This window comes from Typopeltis vanoorti, chromosome 6 (assembly GCF_054136105.1).
Source record: "Typopeltis vanoorti isolate ZY-2024b chromosome 6, IOZ_Tvanoo_1.0, whole genome shotgun sequence".
NCBI lineage: Eukaryota > Metazoa > Arthropoda > Arachnida > Uropygi > Thelyphonidae > Typopeltis > Typopeltis vanoorti.
Genome location: NC_143554.1, coordinates 65,471,626 through 65,490,974, shown reverse-complemented (window position 1 = coordinate 65,490,974; position 19,349 = coordinate 65,471,626). Strand labels below are relative to the sequence as shown.

The window sequence follows — 19,349 nt, the reverse complement described above, 5'->3', positions numbered from 1 at the left end:
CTTTTTTCTACTAGCAACCTAACTATAGAATTCTCTCGAGTTTTGCTTTACTGCTTCAGCCAATCTCCTTTCAGACACCAATTTCTCTTTTCCCCACTATTTTTATATATCTTCTCCATAACATTCTCTTTCTCAAAAGCTCCTGTATAATTCCATGAGTCATACATTTCATCCCTACTTTATCTTCTTAACCTTAGGAATAAACCGTTGAATACAATCTGAAATTGCCATCAGTAACTGATTCTGGACCAAATCCCAGGCACTGCTGATTTCTTTCCTCTTCCATTGATCAAGCCATGCACATCACCAAACTGTTTTCTTAATTTATTATTTCTCCTACTCTGTAATTCCACACATCTTTTTCTTGTTCTGTGCAGCTTGTACCTGCCTAGGGACTCCCCACATCAAAATCACATGATCACTCTTCCCAATTGGCGGCATCATAGTGACATATTCTATTATCACTGTATGTGACGATATTAATAAATCTAACACTCGAATCCTGTGATGCTTCAACTACATTCTGCATAAGGTAGTTGCCCCTAAGCAGCTCAAGGAATTCAATCTCCTTACCTGTATATGTTATTACCTGCTTCCATAGTTAAAATCACCCATTATTATCACCCTCCTGTCACTTATCAGTCTCATCTGTCTGAACATTTCAGAATCATTTCACTTTGCATTCCTAGGCTTGTAGCAATATCCACTAAATATCTAAAATTAAATGGTCTCAAATCCATTATCATTACTTTCTTCAAGTTCCACATTCGAGAAGATAAAAATCTCTTCTGAAATAGTCAGTAATATCCCACCTCTAACTCCCTTTTTTCTTTCCATCTTTTTTGAAAAATGCTATAACCATCTCATTATATTCCCATGAGTACGTCATCCTCCATTAACCACATCTCACCAACATCAATGATATGTGGACTAACTGTATCAAGGAAAAAATCTCTGCACCTTTATTTCTAATACTCCTTGAATTGACATATAAGCACAGCAACATTCTGACAATTTCTTTCCCCATCACACAAGTCCTTTGCCTGTTGCTCTCATTGAGGTCATCCCCGCATTTCTATGTTGTCTCTCTTCATCCTTTATCTCACACTAATTCTGGTACCATACACTCACAATTCTACCATCTAGTTTTCATTTCTCTGACTGACTACACAATTTCTCTCTTCAACAATTTACCCAGCTTCACACTGCTGCTCACTCAAATGCAGGCCCTCTGGAGTAAACAGCTCCCTCCTACCCTCAATTCCAGTTGCACATGCTCCATGAGAGAAAAATCTAGCTCTCATCCCTTTCTTGACCACATCCATTCTCAACTTCCGTATGTCCTCTCATCCTCTTCCCATCCTCCATAAAATGAAAAATTCCATCTACTGGTATCTTGTATGATACCAATTCTAATCAAATTATCCATCTTTCACCTGTTGTTAGCATCTGAGGCCACAAACCCTCAATCACTCATCATAATTTACATTCTACATTTCACTGATATCAATCTTTAACACTCTTTCCTTTGCACTCTCTCCAGTGTATTTGAATCTCCTTGGAAACCAGGACACCAGACTACACAACAGTGTCCATCTGAGGTCATATCAAGGCCTTGTAAAGAGACAAAATGACATAAGAATGTCAAAATCCTGTCAAAAGATTTAGCAAAGTCCAAAACTATAATGAGGTATTCATTTCCCTTGTCTAACTCAACGATAACATTATTATAAAACATGAGCAAACATGATCTTCCCCTTAGTAAACCATGGCTTTACTTAAGGAAGTTCCTCACAAATTACAGATTCTCTGTCAACCTATTTTTGTATGTATTCTCTTACTAACTTTTTCAAAATCTTCACCAACACTCCAGAAATATTGATAGGCCAACAAATAGCCAAATCAGTCTTTGGTCCACTCTTGTGGAATTTTCCCTATGCTGGGACTCTAATTGTACAGCCAACTCAGCTGAACACTTTTTTAGCATCTATGTTGAAATCCCATCAATCCCTAATACCAAATTCATATTCAGTTTATGTAACAGTCCAAGTGCCTTCTCATCCTCGTACACTTCAGTTTCTTCCTCCAGTATACAGGTGGCATTGAGCTTTAAGTTGCATATGCCAGATTGACAGTTTTTAGTAAAATGGGCACTCATTAGTTGAACAGTCTCTTCTGCATCTGACACTTGGATACCATCCACAATGACGAGAGTTATTCTTTCACATTCATTTATTCTTTTACTTGCAACATAACGATAGAATTATTTTTGATTGTCTTTAGCTTGCAGAGCCACTTTTTCATATTTACACTCAGTTTTCCATACCATAGCCTGCATCTTATAATTTGAATAATTGGCATCATCTTTGTACACATGGTATTCCTTATATATCATCGTTTTCATAAGAATTCTTTTGCTTAATAAAACTGCACATTTCAATATCACATCACTGATATATAAGCACTGTTAATATCCTTCCCATCTAGCGGCTGATACCATAGGATCGAACCTAGTATTCTCCTCAGTTGGTCATAATTTCCTGCTCTGAGTTCAACATGTAACTTTTTCGAAATGGAATATTCATACACTTATCCATTTCCCAAGACAGTACAGCATGATCATTGTCACCCACTGGAAACAAAACAGGTGTGTTTTACAGAAACTCCCTCTGACACCATAATTAGATCTAATACTCTTTGACCTCAAGTTCCTTCTGTCAAATTCTGCTTAAAGAAAATGTCTCACAACAGCTCAATAAATTCAGCTTTATACTTTTCATGAGATTCCACTGCTTCCCAATCAATTCATAGATAATTAAAGTCACCATGATTAATCATTTAGTACCATTAGGTTTATTTGGTGATGCATTTCATCATCACTAGCAGCTGATCCACTAGGTCTTCTTAGCTTCACACTCACTGCTTTAAGTTAAAAAATTTATTTTAAATATAGTTAATATAGTCTTTCTGCAGAGTAAGTTGTATAGTGTAGCATATGGCACTGATGCAAAGAATTCAACCAAAGGGACTTTGTGCAATGTAATGTTTGCGAGATGCATGCATTACCAAAGGCAAATGGACTTGGATTTGAAACTGATGGTGGTAAGAAAGTGTCGAAAATGCTATGAAAGTGAGGGTCAAAAGTGCAGATTAGGTTGTGAGATGGAAGCAGTGCAGAGAATGTCTGTGTAATGGCAGATAGGATTGAAACAGGGATTAAAAGTCACATGAATGAGAGAGAGAGAGAGAGCAAAAGTGTTGATCGAAAGAATAGTAGCATGACGGATGTAAAAAATGAAGAAATGACTGTAATGAGGGAGGGAGGCAGCTTGGTTACACAGAGTGATACAAAGACCAAAGCAGGAGCTGCAATGAATGCAGAAACGTCTGGCAAGTAGGTCAGCTTATATCAGAAAGAAAGAAAGCAGTGGAAGAAAAGAAAAATGACTGCTTCGAAAAATCAAGGAGCAAGTCTTGTATGGCAATTCTATCATAAGAGATGTGAATGGCAAGAGATTGACAAAATCATGTTTTCTGGATACAAAAATTAATGATGTTATTGACGCTATTAGAGCACAAAAGGGTAAAGTGAAAGAGTTGATAATTTTGGCTGGAACAAATAATTTGAAAGGAGAAAAGGATGGCATGAGGGAAGACTTGAAAGAATTACTAGAAGTAGCAAAAGAAAGGTGCAAGAAAGTTAAGGTAGTGAGTCTGTTGCCACAGTATGACAGAGAAGAACTGAGAAGGAGGACCATAATAGTAAATCACTCCATCTGTAGGTTATGCAGGAGCAATGTGGAGTTTGTGGATGTGTGGAGGTGAGTTTGATGGGCAAACAGGACTTATACAAGAAGGATGGTTTGCATCTGGACTTCATGTTCAGAGTCTGGAAAAAGTGTGAAGTGAAAGTGGATGTACAAAATCAGGAAATCTAAAGTTTTTAGGGGGAAGCTAGATAGTTCCAATTACATAAAGGTGGCTCAAAAACAGAAGTAACAAATTACAGACCAATTAGTATCTCTGGAGTGGTGATTCAAGTATTGTAAACATTGGTTAAAAGTGAAGCTGTTGAGTGGGTATTTATTGAAAGTTTGGAAATGCTAAATCAGGTAAACTACAGATATTGGGGAGGAACAATCAAGCATGTGTCTAGCCATCCTGAATTAGATAAGTATGAGCATAGGAATGACTATGAAGAGCTGAGTGCAGTTTCCCAGGTTTCGAATCTGAATGGGCAGGTAATGACATTATGGAAGGCAGTGGCGCACCCAGGAGGGGCCCAAGGGGCCCTGGCCCCTCCCAAAAGAAAAAGGAAATAAACACTAGAAAATTTTCCTAAAATCTTTTCCTAATTAAAATTCATTTTTTTATTTATGTTGTGTCTTCTATTACTACTTATCATGTATTGGCAATCACTGCAGAGCTCAGTCATAGGTCGTATGCAATGCGTAGTGTGTATTAGTAAATCGTCTACTCAACCCCCCCCCCCCCAAGATTAAATCCTGAGTGTGCCACTGATGTAAGGGTAACTGTGGGCTCAAAGAGATGTTGAAATGTATGTACACAAATGCCCGAAGTATCAGAAAGAAAAGAGAGGAGTTTTTGACATTCATCAGCTTGATTATTGGCATCAGCAAGACCTGGTTGTCAGAGAATAATGTACTTACAGGGATAGAATGTAATGAATATTGTATTTTCAGAGAAGACAGAAGAAATAGGGCAGAAGAAGGGGTATTATTAATGGTAACTGAAGAACTTCAACCAACAAAAATAAAAACAAAAGTTAAGAAAGATTGTAGATTTAATGGAAATGGTTCATTTGAGGCTGTCTGGTGTGAGATAAAGACCAACAGGATAAAATATATTGTTGGTTGCTACGCTAGATCTGGGGGTCTAGAAGAAAATGTGGACAACATGCATCAGAAGATTAGCACAATGTGTGCAAGTCGAGCAATAATCATTATTATTATTATTATTTCGGGCCACTCCAGGGAGTCCTTAGACTCATCGAGGGAGGCCCTAAACATCATGTCCGCACAACTATTCGACATTCTCACAGTATCTATCATACCTTGCCTTGAACTCGCTCACTGTCATAGCACCCACAACAGACTCTGGCAGCTTATTCCACTCAAATAATCATGGAAGACTTCAACTATGGTGATATAGAATGAAAGGAGAAAAGGGCACATGGCAAAATGGAAATGGAATTTATACAGTTACTAAGGGATAAATTACCTGAAACGGCATATAATGGACCTGGTAATAGCATCAGAAGATCTATCTATAACTGCAGTAGTAACTCTACCTCCAATTGGAGGTAGAGTTAGTTAGATAGTTTCAATTACATAAAGGTGGCTCAAAAACAGAAATAACAAATTACAGACAAATTAGTATCTCTGGAGTAGTGATTAAAGTATTGGAAACGTTGGTTAAAAGTGAAATGGGGTGGATAGGAATATGATAGTTTATAATTATGGGGGGGGGGATGGGTCTGACTCAGTCTTGTTCTGGAAGGTTGCTCAACATGTGGAAATTTCATAATAAAATTAGTTTAATCCTTTATCCAAGTGTGAGCAAACAAAGTTTGCGCCTGAAAGTATCTTCAGGACTGGGTTAAGGTGGTACAACACCAGGGCAACTTCTTGCGAAGGTGGAGCAAGCTACCAACACTCCTATCTCAGTATCTCCTATAATGCAAAACACATCTCCTTGCGGATATGTCTAATGTTATGCATTAAGGGAAGGGCCACTACCCAGACTAGTTTCGACCTTTATTGAGGTCTCTTCAGTGGGAGCCAGGCCCAAGTAGAGATACCAGGCAGAAGCATTAGCAGGTCATCTCTACCTATAGGAGTTGCCAAATGGTGTGCCACCCTTTTTTTAATAAATTACTCTGGATTTAGAGAAAGATGTTGAAAGTTTATTTTTCACTTGGTTAGAGTATAATAAAATTAGTTTAATCCTTTATCCAAGTGTGAGCAAACAAAGTTTGCGCCTGAAAGTATCTTCAGGACTGGGTTAAGGTGGTACAACACCAGGGCAACTTGTTGCGAAGGTGGAGCAAGCTACCAACACTCCTATCTCAGTATCTCCTATAATGCAAAAGGAGATGTGTGCATTATAGGAGATACTGAGATAGGAGTGTTAGTAGCTTGCTCCACCTTCGCAACAAGTTGCCCTGGTGTTGTACCACCTTAACCCAGTCCTGAAGATACTTTCAGGTGCAAACTTTGTTTGCTCACACTTGGATAAAGGATTAAACTAATTTTATTATACTCTAACCAAGTGAAAAATAAACTTTCAACATGTGGAAATTTCAGTCAAGAAACAGTTTATGTGGAACTACAAAGCTGACAATTATGGCAACCTGGAGCAGTGTCATGGCATAAGAAACTACATGGAATGAATGTCATTAGTGCATGAGAAGTGGTCAAGGACTATTTGAGCAAGGTAGTATCAGAGTGCATACCCAGGGTCAGGAGGATAAAACAAGTTGAGATTAAATTGATGACTAACAATATAAAGCAGAAGCTGGAAAAGAAAAAAAAAGCATTTTAGAAGGATTATAAACAACAAAGTGATAAGCATGTCCATGAGCAGTATAAAGCACGAACCAGAAGGGTAACTAGTATGATAAGGAAGATTAAATTAGATTTTGAGAGAAAATTAGTTAAGCAGGCCAAAGTAAATCCAAAAGAGTTTTTTTTCCCTACATAGCAATTAAGAGAAAGAATGATTATGGAAAGATAACTTTACACAGTGCTGATGGTAGGAAAGTGACAGAAGCAGAAGAAATAAGTTCAATTACAAATGATCACTTTGCAAGAGTATATCATCCAGGTAGTGACTTTGCAGTCACTGAGGTGACAGAGATTGATATGAACAATGAAGTAGATGAACTGGAGTTACTCAGTATACTGAAAAATATCAATGTGAATACAGCAGTGAGCCTGGATGGTATATTTGCTCATATGCTATGCAAATGTGCAAGTGAACTAGCAGTGCCTCTGACAAAGTTGTTTAATCTAAGTCTCAGCTCTGGCAAGGTTCTAAGGGAGTGGAAAGAGGATTAGATAGTTCCAATTACATGAAGGTGGCTCCAAGACAGAAGTAGCAAATTACAGATCAAGTAGTATCTCTGGAGTGGTGATTAAAGCATTGGAATAGTTAGTTAAAAGTGAAATTCAGGAATGGGGTAGACAGGAATATGATACTTTATAGGGGAGGAGGGGCAGTATGGCTTTGTAAAAGGTAGGTCCTGCTTCAGTAATATATTCACATTTTATAATAAGGTGACAGCAGAATTGGATAAAGGAAATGGCTATACCATGGTACTGATGGACTTAACAAAGGCATCTGAGAATACCACATGGAAAACTATTACGTAAGTTGGAGCAAATGGGAATGGATATGAGGGTGGTGGCATGGATGGGGGGAGGGTTGCTAATAGACAGACAGAGGGTGGTGTATGGTGGAGTGGAATCAAGGCAAATGAGGGTGACTAGGGCAGTTCCCCAGGGCCCTGTACTAGGGCCACTACTCTTGAATTTATATATTAATGATATAGCAGAAGGTTTGAAGGGGGGGGGAGACATTCAGTTGTTTGCTAATGATGCACAACTAGGGAGGGCAATAGTTGATAAAGGTGATGTAGATATCTTACAAGATGATTTATATAAATTGCCAGTTTGGGCAAAGGACAATGCTTGTCAATTCAATGTTATAAAATGTAAGGTAATGCACTTCGGTATGAAAAGATTATTACACACTTTATATCTTATTGAGGTACCAGTTTACAGGAATTGATGAAACTAGGGATCTGGAGTGGTGGATAGAGATTTGAAATTCAGTGGACATATTGCAAGAGTTGACAAAATAGTTCAGAGGATTACTTGGATGCTGAAGAGCACATTGACAAGTAAAGATAGGAAGATTATTATTCTTCTTTATATGACTATGACTCAGCCACATCTTGATTACTGCGCACAGCTTTGGTCACCTGCATTTCTTGGGGGGGGTGGGGGTGGAGAACATTCCACAGACCTGTCACCATCTTGGTCACTCTTCTCTGAATCAACCCACACACCCTTAATTTATGAGGATAGATTAAGGATGTTTGGGTTGCAGTGTTTAGCTGACAGAGGAAAGGGGATATGACTAAAGGGATGCTATAAGATTGACAGAGAAGATTTTTTTTTTCAATACATAGGGAGTATGGGGAAAACAAGGGGTCACACTTGGAAGCTGTCTAAGAGTGTGCAGAATAGGTTCTTTTCTTGGAGAGTGGTGAATGAGTGAAATGGGTTGCCAGAGGTGGTTGTGAGCACCCAACAGTGAGCAGGTGTAAGGAGATGTATGATAGGTATTGTGCTAATGAGCAGAGTGGGTCTCCAGTGATGAGTCTTTTAACTCTAAGGAGTGCTCATATAAATAATATTAATAATTATAATTATCTGTCGAGCTTCTCTCTAACAATTCCCTTCTCATTATAGTCTGATTTTTGGTGATGTTTTCAGGAGAACCCAAACCAATAAAAGAAATGCCTACATTCCATTTAGATGAAATCTGTCTAACACTATAAAAATATTAGCAGAGGGAGAAGAGAAAATGAAAAATGTTATTTTGATACACTTTGAAAATAAAATTAATATAACTATAGCTCTGAATTCAGTTACTTAAGATTAACTGAGCTTGAAGTTTAAAATTTTGCAAGCCATATTCTTTTTGAATAATCCTCTATCAAATAAATATGAAAGATCAATAACGTGCAACATGGAAACAAAATTACTGTAGATAATCTGGACTTAAATAGCGTAAAAAGAGCTTAAGCTTTAGAGCATGATTCTTGATACATCAAATTGTTAGTCCATTATTGCTGTGACCATTGTAGTATGCTTTAAAGTAAGTTAAACATTTTTATTTTTATGAGTGCATATTTATGTGCAATTGCAATATCCAGCTTGAATAGATCAACAAAATAAAATTAGAGGAAATAGAAAAAAGTATTGTGATATTGTAACATGTAGGGATAAGGAAGTGGTTGTGCCACTGTATAAAGTACTGGTCAGACCACACTTGGACTATTGCACATCAGATCTGGTCACCTGGATTTCATTATGATGTGAAAACATTGGAGGATCTAGGGATGAATGACTAAGATAATATCAGGACTCTGGAATACTGGCTATGGAGAGAGGTTGAAGAAATGTGGGTTACAAAGTTTGGTGGATAGGAGGGAAAAGAGATGATATGATAGACACTTAAGTTAGTGAGAATATTTTATTGGATTAATCCAGAGAGGATTATAAAAAGAGTAAAAGGTGAGAAGAGAAAAACCACACAGGCCATCCCTAGAAGTTACATAAGAATGCTGTGAAGAAGAGTGTGAGGAGGAGATTTTTTACATGGAGAATTGTCAGTGAATGGAATGTGTTGTTAGGAAATTAAGGAATGTTAAGGATTTTAAGATTCAGCATAATAAATATATTCTCAGTTAAATGACCCTCCTACAATGAGTCTGCCAACTCCATGGAGGGTACAATAACAATAATAAATATTCTGGAGTATAAACTTGTGTGACTGAGTAAAACAAGTTGTTATAGGCTACAGCTGACTTAAGTTGACACATCTCATGTGCTTTTAATGTTTTTAAATGGCTCTCCAGTAGTCTAAGATATCTTCACCACCAGCAAATGATAATTTTCCCACTGATGTTGAACTTTGATTGTCTGTGAAAATACTAGTAGTGGTGGGCAGTAGATGGCACTGGTGTAGATGATGATGATGATAGTTGCAGTTCGCTGTAGTTGGTGAACTGAGTTGTAGAGTAGGTGCTCTCCCTCCCTCTATGAGTCTTTGGACTCCCTGGAGGTATCACATAATAATAAGTGTGGGTGTACCAGTACCCATACAGATAAATATGAACAATTTCATTGGTTTCACTATTACTTATCTTCTTTAAGAACGATCACAAAATTCTTAAAATTTTCACTGAGATCCAGAAAAGTTTATTTTACAGGGAAAACTTACCTCATCAAAATCAGAAATAATTTCATTCAACACTCTCAAGCATTCCACTCCACAGTTTCCGCCATCCATTTCTATGAAAAACTCATGAAGATTAGGTACAGAAGCAAACATCACCCCAACTCGAGAGTATGATTGATGGTAGAGTTCCTACAAGGAGACATGGAGCACTTATTAAGCAAACATAAGTATTGTCATTTTATGTGTACATCCTGCAAGCAATTTTGCCTAAAGCTGTTTAAGTAGTACTCACCAGAAATAACTAGTAGAACATCTTTGTACTTACCATGTTGTTTAGGAATTGATGGTCTAGGAAGTGAGCTGCCACATGGGCTGGAAGAAGATTAAACAGCACTCGACGGTTACTGTTTTGCAAATCATTCAGTTCATTTTTCTCTTCATTAGCCTAGGGGAGTAAATCTTCATTTACCAAGTAAAATTAACACTCCAATTCACAATTAATAAAGTGAGAAAATGTGCACTGTATTTTTAATTTATAGTAAATTATTCTCTTTATCTGGTGGTATGTAATTTCCAATATTCCATAGTTTCTCTGTCATTGTCCAGCACTTATTGAACTCATAAGTAAATAGAATGCATTGTCTACATCCATACTGACACCCAACATTTTTCATTACACACAGACAGAAAGAAAATTTTAAACAAAACCTTACAAAATCTTCATTTTTTTTAAAAACAAAATTTGGATGGAAAATAGCAGGCACATCAGTAAAATCAGATGTGGTAAAAATACCAATTGTTTTTACTAATCTGCCAGCTATCTTGCATGGAACAGAAAATACAAGAGGGGGGGGGGGAACGTGTTTCCTTTTGATCTGCTCACAATCTGTTAAATGTTTATTTTTTAATTATATACAAAAAAGGAATAAAATATAAAGTTTGTTTTTGTTATATCTTGCACTATTTATTTTCTGATCCTGCTATGAATCAGAAAACAGAAATACTGTTTTCTGATCCATAGCAGGTATTTAACAATGCCTATATACAGTCGTTGTTGATTTTATGAACACGCTTTCATAAATAAACATAAGAGTTATATAATAATAACAGTTATATCCTACTGTTGGGACGTCCTTCTTGGCTCTATGGTTCGCCATCTTGTTGTAATGTTGTTCTTAATAAAATCAATTAATTGCTGGTTGATTACTAATCAAAATGTAGGGAAATTTATATTTATACTGCGCCACCGTATATTTAGATTAGTCTATGTAAATTAGTAGAATCAATCTTCAATTAACTTAGCAATCTCCTTATCCATACAGGCCGAATTTAATATTTTTCACTCAGGGCTCCCGCAAGGTTCGAACTTTTTATGAATGGTGCAATGAAAAACAATCAGGCATACACAATATTTAATACAAGGTTATATGACAAATACATAAATTTAACTCCGAAAATAAGATAATACAATTAACTTAGTTCTTCAGGTCAGAACATTCATATTAAATTAGACTTTAAATCTTCAGATACAAAATTCACAGTTCACTCAATCACAAAAAGATTGTTCACGCTGATCAATATTACAGAATTTCTTGCTAAATAAATTTGCTGGTATCACTCAGTTACACTCTATATTTAACACTTAGCAAGCACTTATAATATTATTAATCGCGGCAGTTATTGCTTCAAGGGGAATTACTTTCAACTCTTAACTTTGGCTAAATTCAGTGAAACACCACAGTAAATGTTAGGATATTCGAGACGGAACTATCACTTAAACCTTCACACTGAAATAAATAAAATATGACTGTTTTTACCGGGATTAATCCTTAGCACATCAGATTCAATGTGAGCACATTTCAAACTATATTCACTTATTACTCCGATGGATCACTATTCAAAAGAATTCTTCAAGGAGATAACTGAATTATTATTTATTGTGCTACACAAGTCTTGACGGGCTTACTATAAGACAGAATAATTATTCCATGTTTACTATTGTATAACAAATTGAGCTTCGTACAATCCTTCTTTAAAGCGATATAGGAATACGTAGTAATTCTAAAACTTAGTGTAATTCTTAATCTTCCGGTCTTTTAGTTATCTCATTACGGCACTAAATTCCTATTACTGCCACCGCTGACTTTACTCTCAGCTGTCTATAAATTTTCTCCTCGTCTCCGTACACTTCTGAATGCTCCCTTGAATTTCCTGCCCTTCAGTCCTGTTGTTTACTTTTACCTCTCGCCTCTATGCCTTCCTTCTTCCCGCCTAAAACTTGTTCACTCCGTCCAACTCATTAATTTCTCTTCTCCCAATTATCGAAGCTCGTGCGTTCTATTTTATTTCTATCTCCATGGCAACGATCAAAACAGAACGTAAGCATTAGCGTTACGTAAGGTTATACCTATACCTTTACACTGAGTAATGAAAAATAATAATAAAATTATTATAGTTACTTAATTTCTCTTTCATTTCATTTACAAATAATAATAATAAATATATGTTACAGTTTATATAAGGCACATAAAAGTTACATACATAGAATTCCTCATAATATTATTGAAGGAATAAAGTAATAAGATAAATGTTATTTATTACAGAGTCCTTTCAATAGTATAATATACATTATAATTAAATAATAGCTGATAAAATTCAAGGATAATACATGAATAATAAATCTTAAGCAAGGGACTAACAAATAATATTTAAACAAGTCTTGCTTAATATATGGTAGATTATGTTAAATGTGAATGAAGAATAAAAACATAAAAATGTAGTGAATGAAATTGTTTTGTAACTTAACACTACATCTAAAATGGCACAGCAAATGTAATATCAGTTTTATAGAAGAAACATTTATTATTATTATCATCTCCATGGAGTCAGAAGACTCATTGAGGGAGATCCATTATTCACACAGTACCTATTGTACCTCTCCTTAAACTCATTCACTGATGAATGAGTTTATGGAGAGATGGCAACCCACTGAAACCATTCATCACCCTTCAAGCAAAAAAAATCTAGTCATAACACCCTTGCTAACCACACTCTTATAGAATTTCCATGGGTGATCCCCTTGTTCTCTTCCTTCCTGCTATGCACTGAAAAGAGTCTTCAGTGTCAATCCTATAAAACCCTCTTAATAGCTTATATGCTTGTATCAAGTCTTGTGTTTTTCACCTATCAGTTAGTTTTTGAAGTCCACGGGACCATCAATCTATTCTCGTAGGGAGCATTCCATAGACCTGCCTCAATCTTTGTGAGTTGCCAGTGGATCCTCTCCACCAATTCTTCATTCCCACAGAATCTGGGTGACCAGATCTTTACAGTAATCCAGATATATTAGAGCCTTATATAGAGGAACAATAACCTCACTCTTTATCCCTGCTTGTTAGTGTGTTCTTCAACAACCACATAATGTGATGTGTTGTTTTTGCTTACTTTTGCAATATGCCTGCTAAACTTCAAGTCCCTGGCCTCATCAGTTTCTTGCAGTTCAGTTCCATCAATATATTACACAACACGTGATCTCTTCTTCCCAAAGTGCATCACCCTACACAGTTGGGCACATTAAACTGGCAACCATTTATCATACTACTAGTCTATTTAAGTTTTCCTGCATTACCTTCATTTACCATCATTCTTCTCAGTTTATTTAGCTTCATCATCAAACAACTAATCATTTCCTATATCAATTATGCACAAATTAAACAACAGAGGACCAAGTATTGGTCACCTACCTTCTCCTTAAATCAGCTTCAACATAAACCACTCTTTGATATCTGTCCATCATCCACATTCTAATGGATTCCCCCCCCCCTCTGTATAGCAACAGAATTTTAAAGTGGGGAACAACTTGGGGGTCTCCATTTTATATGCACAAGATTTGGGATGCAGCTCTATCTAGAGAAAGTACTGCTATTGTCTAATGTAACAAAAGAATAAGATGTTTGAACTGATTTTTAGCATTAACACATTAATGCTGAGCAGTGTGTTGTGCCTTATGGTGCACAGTACAGCACAAAACTGTCCCAGCATGAATGTGTTAAGGCCTGATTTGGTGCTCTAGAGTGGCATCACGTCAGGATATTGATAAGGTATGAGGCAAAAACTGATCGGAGAGGCAGAATATATCTGCATCTATTGAAAATATGGAAACATAATGGGATTTTTATCTCCTAGCAAATTCTGTAGGATCATCATCAAATTCCTGTCATGTACCTTCAAGAGGTGTGCAGGATATGATAGTACTGCATGAAAAATTTACATCATTACTAACTTCCTATCTACAATTTTCCTCCAAATCAGTCTGTTACTTGTCAAGACTCCAACATTATCAGATCTTATATTTCTATCATCTAAGGCACTTTGCACAGTATCAATCCACCCATATCTTGGTCTTCCTCTGGGTCATTTTCCTGGCAGAGAACACTTGTTTTCCTAATCTTTCTTTGCCCATTCTCTTTAAGTGACCACACCACCTGAGATTAGCTCTGCTAACGCATTCCTGGATGCTGACAATGCCAAGTTCTTTCCTAATATCCTCGTTTTTAATATGATATTGCTATAATCTTTCTCATATCTGCAGTCTCTAGTATTTGGTCAAGTGTTTTACTTCTGACCCAGCTCTCAGATCCATAAGTTAAAATTGGTTTGAACACTGTCTTGTATACAGCTAATTTAGTGTTCCGACCAATTTCTCTCTTATTCCATATGAATTTATTCAGTTGACTTCCTACCATAGTAGCTTTGTTGATTCTGTTGTCTATTTCCATATTTAATTTACCATCTTCACTAAAAATCGTGCCTAAGTAGCTGAAATGTTTTACCTGTTCCACAGGTTCTCCGTTCACAACGCAGTTGACATTTTCAACGATTCTGCCTATTTTCATTGTCTTTGTCTTTTTATTGCTGACCTTCATATCATATCTATTACAACAGTTATTCAATTTGGTCAGCTAATCTTGCAGACTTGTAGCGGATTTATTTAGAAGCATAGCATCGTCCGCATAAGGCAAAGAGCTGACGTTAACACCGCCAATTTTGATATCATGTTTAATACCACTTTCCTTCATAATGTGATCCATATAAATAATGAATAACAGGGGGATAATGTACATCCTTGTCTCGCACCAGATTTAACATTAAACCATCTTCCTGTACTTCCTTCAATTCTAACTGCTGACTTACAACTCAAATAAAGACTAAGTATTGCTTGATATAATGCCCCATTGACACCATACAACTGTAGCATATTGAACAGCTTCTCTCTTGTCACCTTATCATTTTGTAGGATTGGAGTGGTATTTTAATAAGGAATGGAAGGAGGTTATGATAGTGATAGAAGAATCATAAGGTGGTGGAAATATTAAAGTATAAATTTTTTTATGTGGTTCTCACCACAAAAGATCAGTAGTAAACCTATAGTACATTTGTTCCTAAGTGAGCTAAGGATTTTTTTTTTTCAATTTTATTAATTCTATATATTTGTTTATATATATATATATATATATTTTTTTTTTTAATTTATTTTTACAGAGTCCAGAAGCCATGCTCTAGAGATCAAGCATGGAACTATTTTTTTCAAACCACTTCAGGCCTCGAATAAGCAGGGCAGTAGTCTCACATTGGGCAATAAAATTCATCTCCCACCTAAGACAGTTCCACTGAACAAACTCGTTTGTATTTCTCTTGAGGTTATTAATATTTTGGAAAAACTGGCAAATGCTTATAAAGGCCAGCATGGATTTGTTAAGGAGTGCTCTCATTTCAGTAATCCTGTGGCCTTTTATAATTATAACAGTGTAACAAAAGCAATGCATGAAGGAAGACAAATGCTGTCATCTTTCTAGATTTTACAAAGGCATTTGATAGGATGCTATATGCAATATACGAGTTTAGATATTAGGCTAGTACACTGGACTGAAAATTTACTTTGATAGATATTAGAGAATTATGTGGAGAGGGAGCAGTATCAAGAAGTAAAAAGGTAACAAGTGGGGTTCGACAGAGTTCAGTACTAGGACCGCTACTGTGATCTTTATGGCAGTGATAATGTCACTGGATTATAGGAAAAAATTAAATTGTTTGCAATTTGCTTGGGAGAGGTATTACTAATACTGTTGATGCTACGGCTCTTTGGGATGATTTCAATAAGCTGGAAAGATTAGAAAATGAATGGAGATGTCAATTTAACAATGCTAAATGCAAAGTTTTGAAATTTGGAATCCTCAAATGAGAGATTGCATACTCTCTTGGAATACTGGAAGAAGCAAGGGACCTTGGGGTTTATGGTAGACAAAAATTTGAAGTTCAGATGATATATTACAATGGTTGCAAAAAATAACACATAGAGGATTACTGTAGCACCTAGGAGAACATCGATCAGTAAATATCACAGTATAGCAGTACTTGTATAAAGCCTTAATCAGGCTATATCTGGATTACTGTGCTCAGAACTGGTCACTGGGAATTAGCGGAGATAAACTGTAGAGAAAATGCAAAGGTAGACAAAATGATTGCACAATGTTGTTTATGTGATGGACTGAGAGCATGTGATCTACAGAGTCTGGCAAAAAGGTGACAAAGAGGTGATATGAAACATTTAAGATGTTGAGACTTAATTTCTGGATTGGCAATTTGTAAGTTTTTCATATAGTAAAACAAGAGAAAGGAACAAATTCAAGAAGCCATTCCTGAAAGTTGTGAAAAGATGTAGAGAGTAAGAAGGAAGGTTTTGCAAGGAGAATGGTGGGGGCATGGAAAGCATTGTCCAAGAGTGTGGTGAAAGAGAGAGCAGCGAGTGAATGAGTTTAATATTCTTCGATATTAACCATTTAATATTTAATATGACAGACTATGTTGTCTAAGATGGACCTCCCCTGATAAGTCTTATTACTTTGTGGAGGTCTGGAATAATAATAATACAGAAATCAGTGGTTATGTAACTTCTTGATATAATTTTGATTCCCTACTGTTTCCAACCAACAAAAAGTATTAAATATCACTTCAAAAGTCATTATTAATTTCAAACAGAGCCTTTGGTTGTTCCAACATCCCTCCTTCACCAACAAGAAAACATACTTGAAATTACTCACAGGATAAACTAAAGCAATAATTACTGTCCTCCAAGCATAAAATCTAGTTATATCACCTGGATAACCACAGTCTTGCACAATTTCTGGGGATGGTACCTTGTTTTCTTCCTTCTTACCACATAAAAAAAAAAGTCTTCAATATCAATCCTATAAAACCCCTTTAATAACCCAAGTTTCTATCATATCCTCTCTTTTTCACCTATCGGCTCATCTTTGTAGCCCACCTCACAGGCCTTTCAACCTACTCCCATAGTCCTGCCGTAATCTTGGTCCCTTGCTTCTAGATCCTTTCTGCCACTTCCTCATCAGATCCTGGTGACCATATTTGTGCACAGTAGTAGTATTAATAAATTAACAATGGAACACGTATAGACCACAGTAATAACTTTAATTTAAAAAAGTACAAATATTTCGTACTGAAAGTAACAGTACATCTGCAGTGTAGAATAAACAGTTAAAGGAATGGAATACAAAATACAGACCAGTCGATGGATCACCAAATAAAATTATGGTTGCATGCCAGAAGATTAATTACAAAAATATTATTAAATAATTATTTCATTGATGATTGCATGAAATAAGAGTCTCCCAAACGTTTGGGAGAGAGAGACAATCATTTCGATTTAAATTTGGCCAATGTTAGAGGGCTTCGCAACTTTCTTTAAAAAGGCATTCATATTTAAACCTGCATCTATGGAGAAGACAAGCTTTATCCCACTGGATATTATGATTAGTGTCAATGCTATGTTGTGCTAGACTAGACTTATGAGGTTTCATGTAATCGATATAATATTGATGTTCTGTTATTTTTTTTCCCCACAGAACGGCCTGTTTGTCCATAATATGACAAATTGCATTCACATGGTATCTGGTAAACACCAGCCAATGATGTGACAGTTCGTCTTTTGTAGATGGCAACAAGTGAGAAATTTTATTGATAGGAAAATATGTGGGAATAAGATGATACTTCTTCAAAATTCTGCCTATAGATTCTGAGATGCCTGAAATGTAAGGAATTGGAACTCTGTGGTCTGTTGAAGAATCCAGAGGTGTTGGAACATAGGAGTCAATTATCTGTTGAATCTGATTAGGGTTGTAACCATTAGATTCTATTAACTTTTTTATAGTGAAAAGTTCTTGTTGTAAGCTTGATGGAGAGGAGCACACTTTATGTGCTCTATTAATTAAAGATTTGATAATGCTAATTTTTTGAGAGGTGTTTTGAGCAGACTTTTGATGATTGTATCTGCCAGTAAAAGTAGGTTTTCGATAGACACTTGTAGACAAAGTACCAGAGGATGTGCGTGTAAGGAGGATGTCAAAGAATGGTAAACTACCAGACTTTTTTTTTTCCATGGTGAACTGAATGCATGGGCGAAGGCTATTTATCTGTTGTAGAAATGTGGCAAGTTCCTCTTCAGCATATGGCCAAATAGCAAAAACATCATCGACATAACGAAACCAAAGAGAGGATTGGGGATGAATGGATGAGAACAAGGTGTCTTCCAGATGTTTCAAAAAATAGTTTGCCAAAGGTGGAGACAGAGGGTTACCCATGGCAGTACCTTCAACTTGTTTGTAGATCTTGTTTTTCCAGCTGAAATAACTTGAATATATAACGAATTCAAAAATCTTTGCAATATCTGGAGGGTAATCATCATATAGTAAGTTGACCGTGTCAGCTAATGGAATATTGGTAAAAAGGGAAACAATATCAAAACTGACTAGTAAGTCAGACTCTTTGATTTTAACATCCTTGATTTTTTTCAAGAAAATGTGTCAAATTTTTGATGAAAGATCTAGAATGTCCAGTAAGGGCAACAATTTTATTTGGTGATCCACCGACTGTTCTGTACCATTCCTTTAACTCAGTGTTTCTCAACATGGGGCGTATGCCTCACATGGGGGCAATTTGATTATTTTGGGGGACAATTAGAAAATTGCCATGTACATATTTATATTATACTTTTTCAGAACTTGGCTGACTATTATGCTAGGGTATAGGCAGAATCATTGAAAATGTCAACTGTGTTGTGAATGGAGAACCTGTGGAACAAGTAAAACATTTCAGCTACTTAGGCACGATTTTTAATGAAGATGGTAAATTAAATATGGAAATAGACAACAGAATCAACAAAGCTGGTATGGTAGGAAGTCAATTGAATAAATTCATATGGAATAAGAGAGAAATTAGTCAGAACACTAAATTGGCTGTATACAAGACAGTGTTCAAACCAGTTTTAACTTATGGATATG

At 36.1% G+C, this 19,349-nt stretch overlaps 1 protein-coding gene across 1 annotated transcript in view; it reads right to left on the bottom strand.

Moving 5' to 3' along the window:
• LOC150105503 (adenylate cyclase type 1-like) overlaps positions 1 to 19,349 on the bottom strand; it is a 280,605-nt gene that overhangs the window by 51,133 nt on the left and 210,123 nt on the right. Inside the window, exons 16-17 of the mRNA XM_090393976.1 lie at positions 10,319 to 10,438; positions 10,036 to 10,182 (exon numbers count right to left, since the gene is read on the bottom strand). Coding sequence (XP_090250102.1) covers positions 10,036 to 10,182; positions 10,319 to 10,438 — 267 coding nt within the window. The remainder of the gene's footprint in view (positions 1 to 10,035; positions 10,183 to 10,318; positions 10,439 to 19,349) is intronic.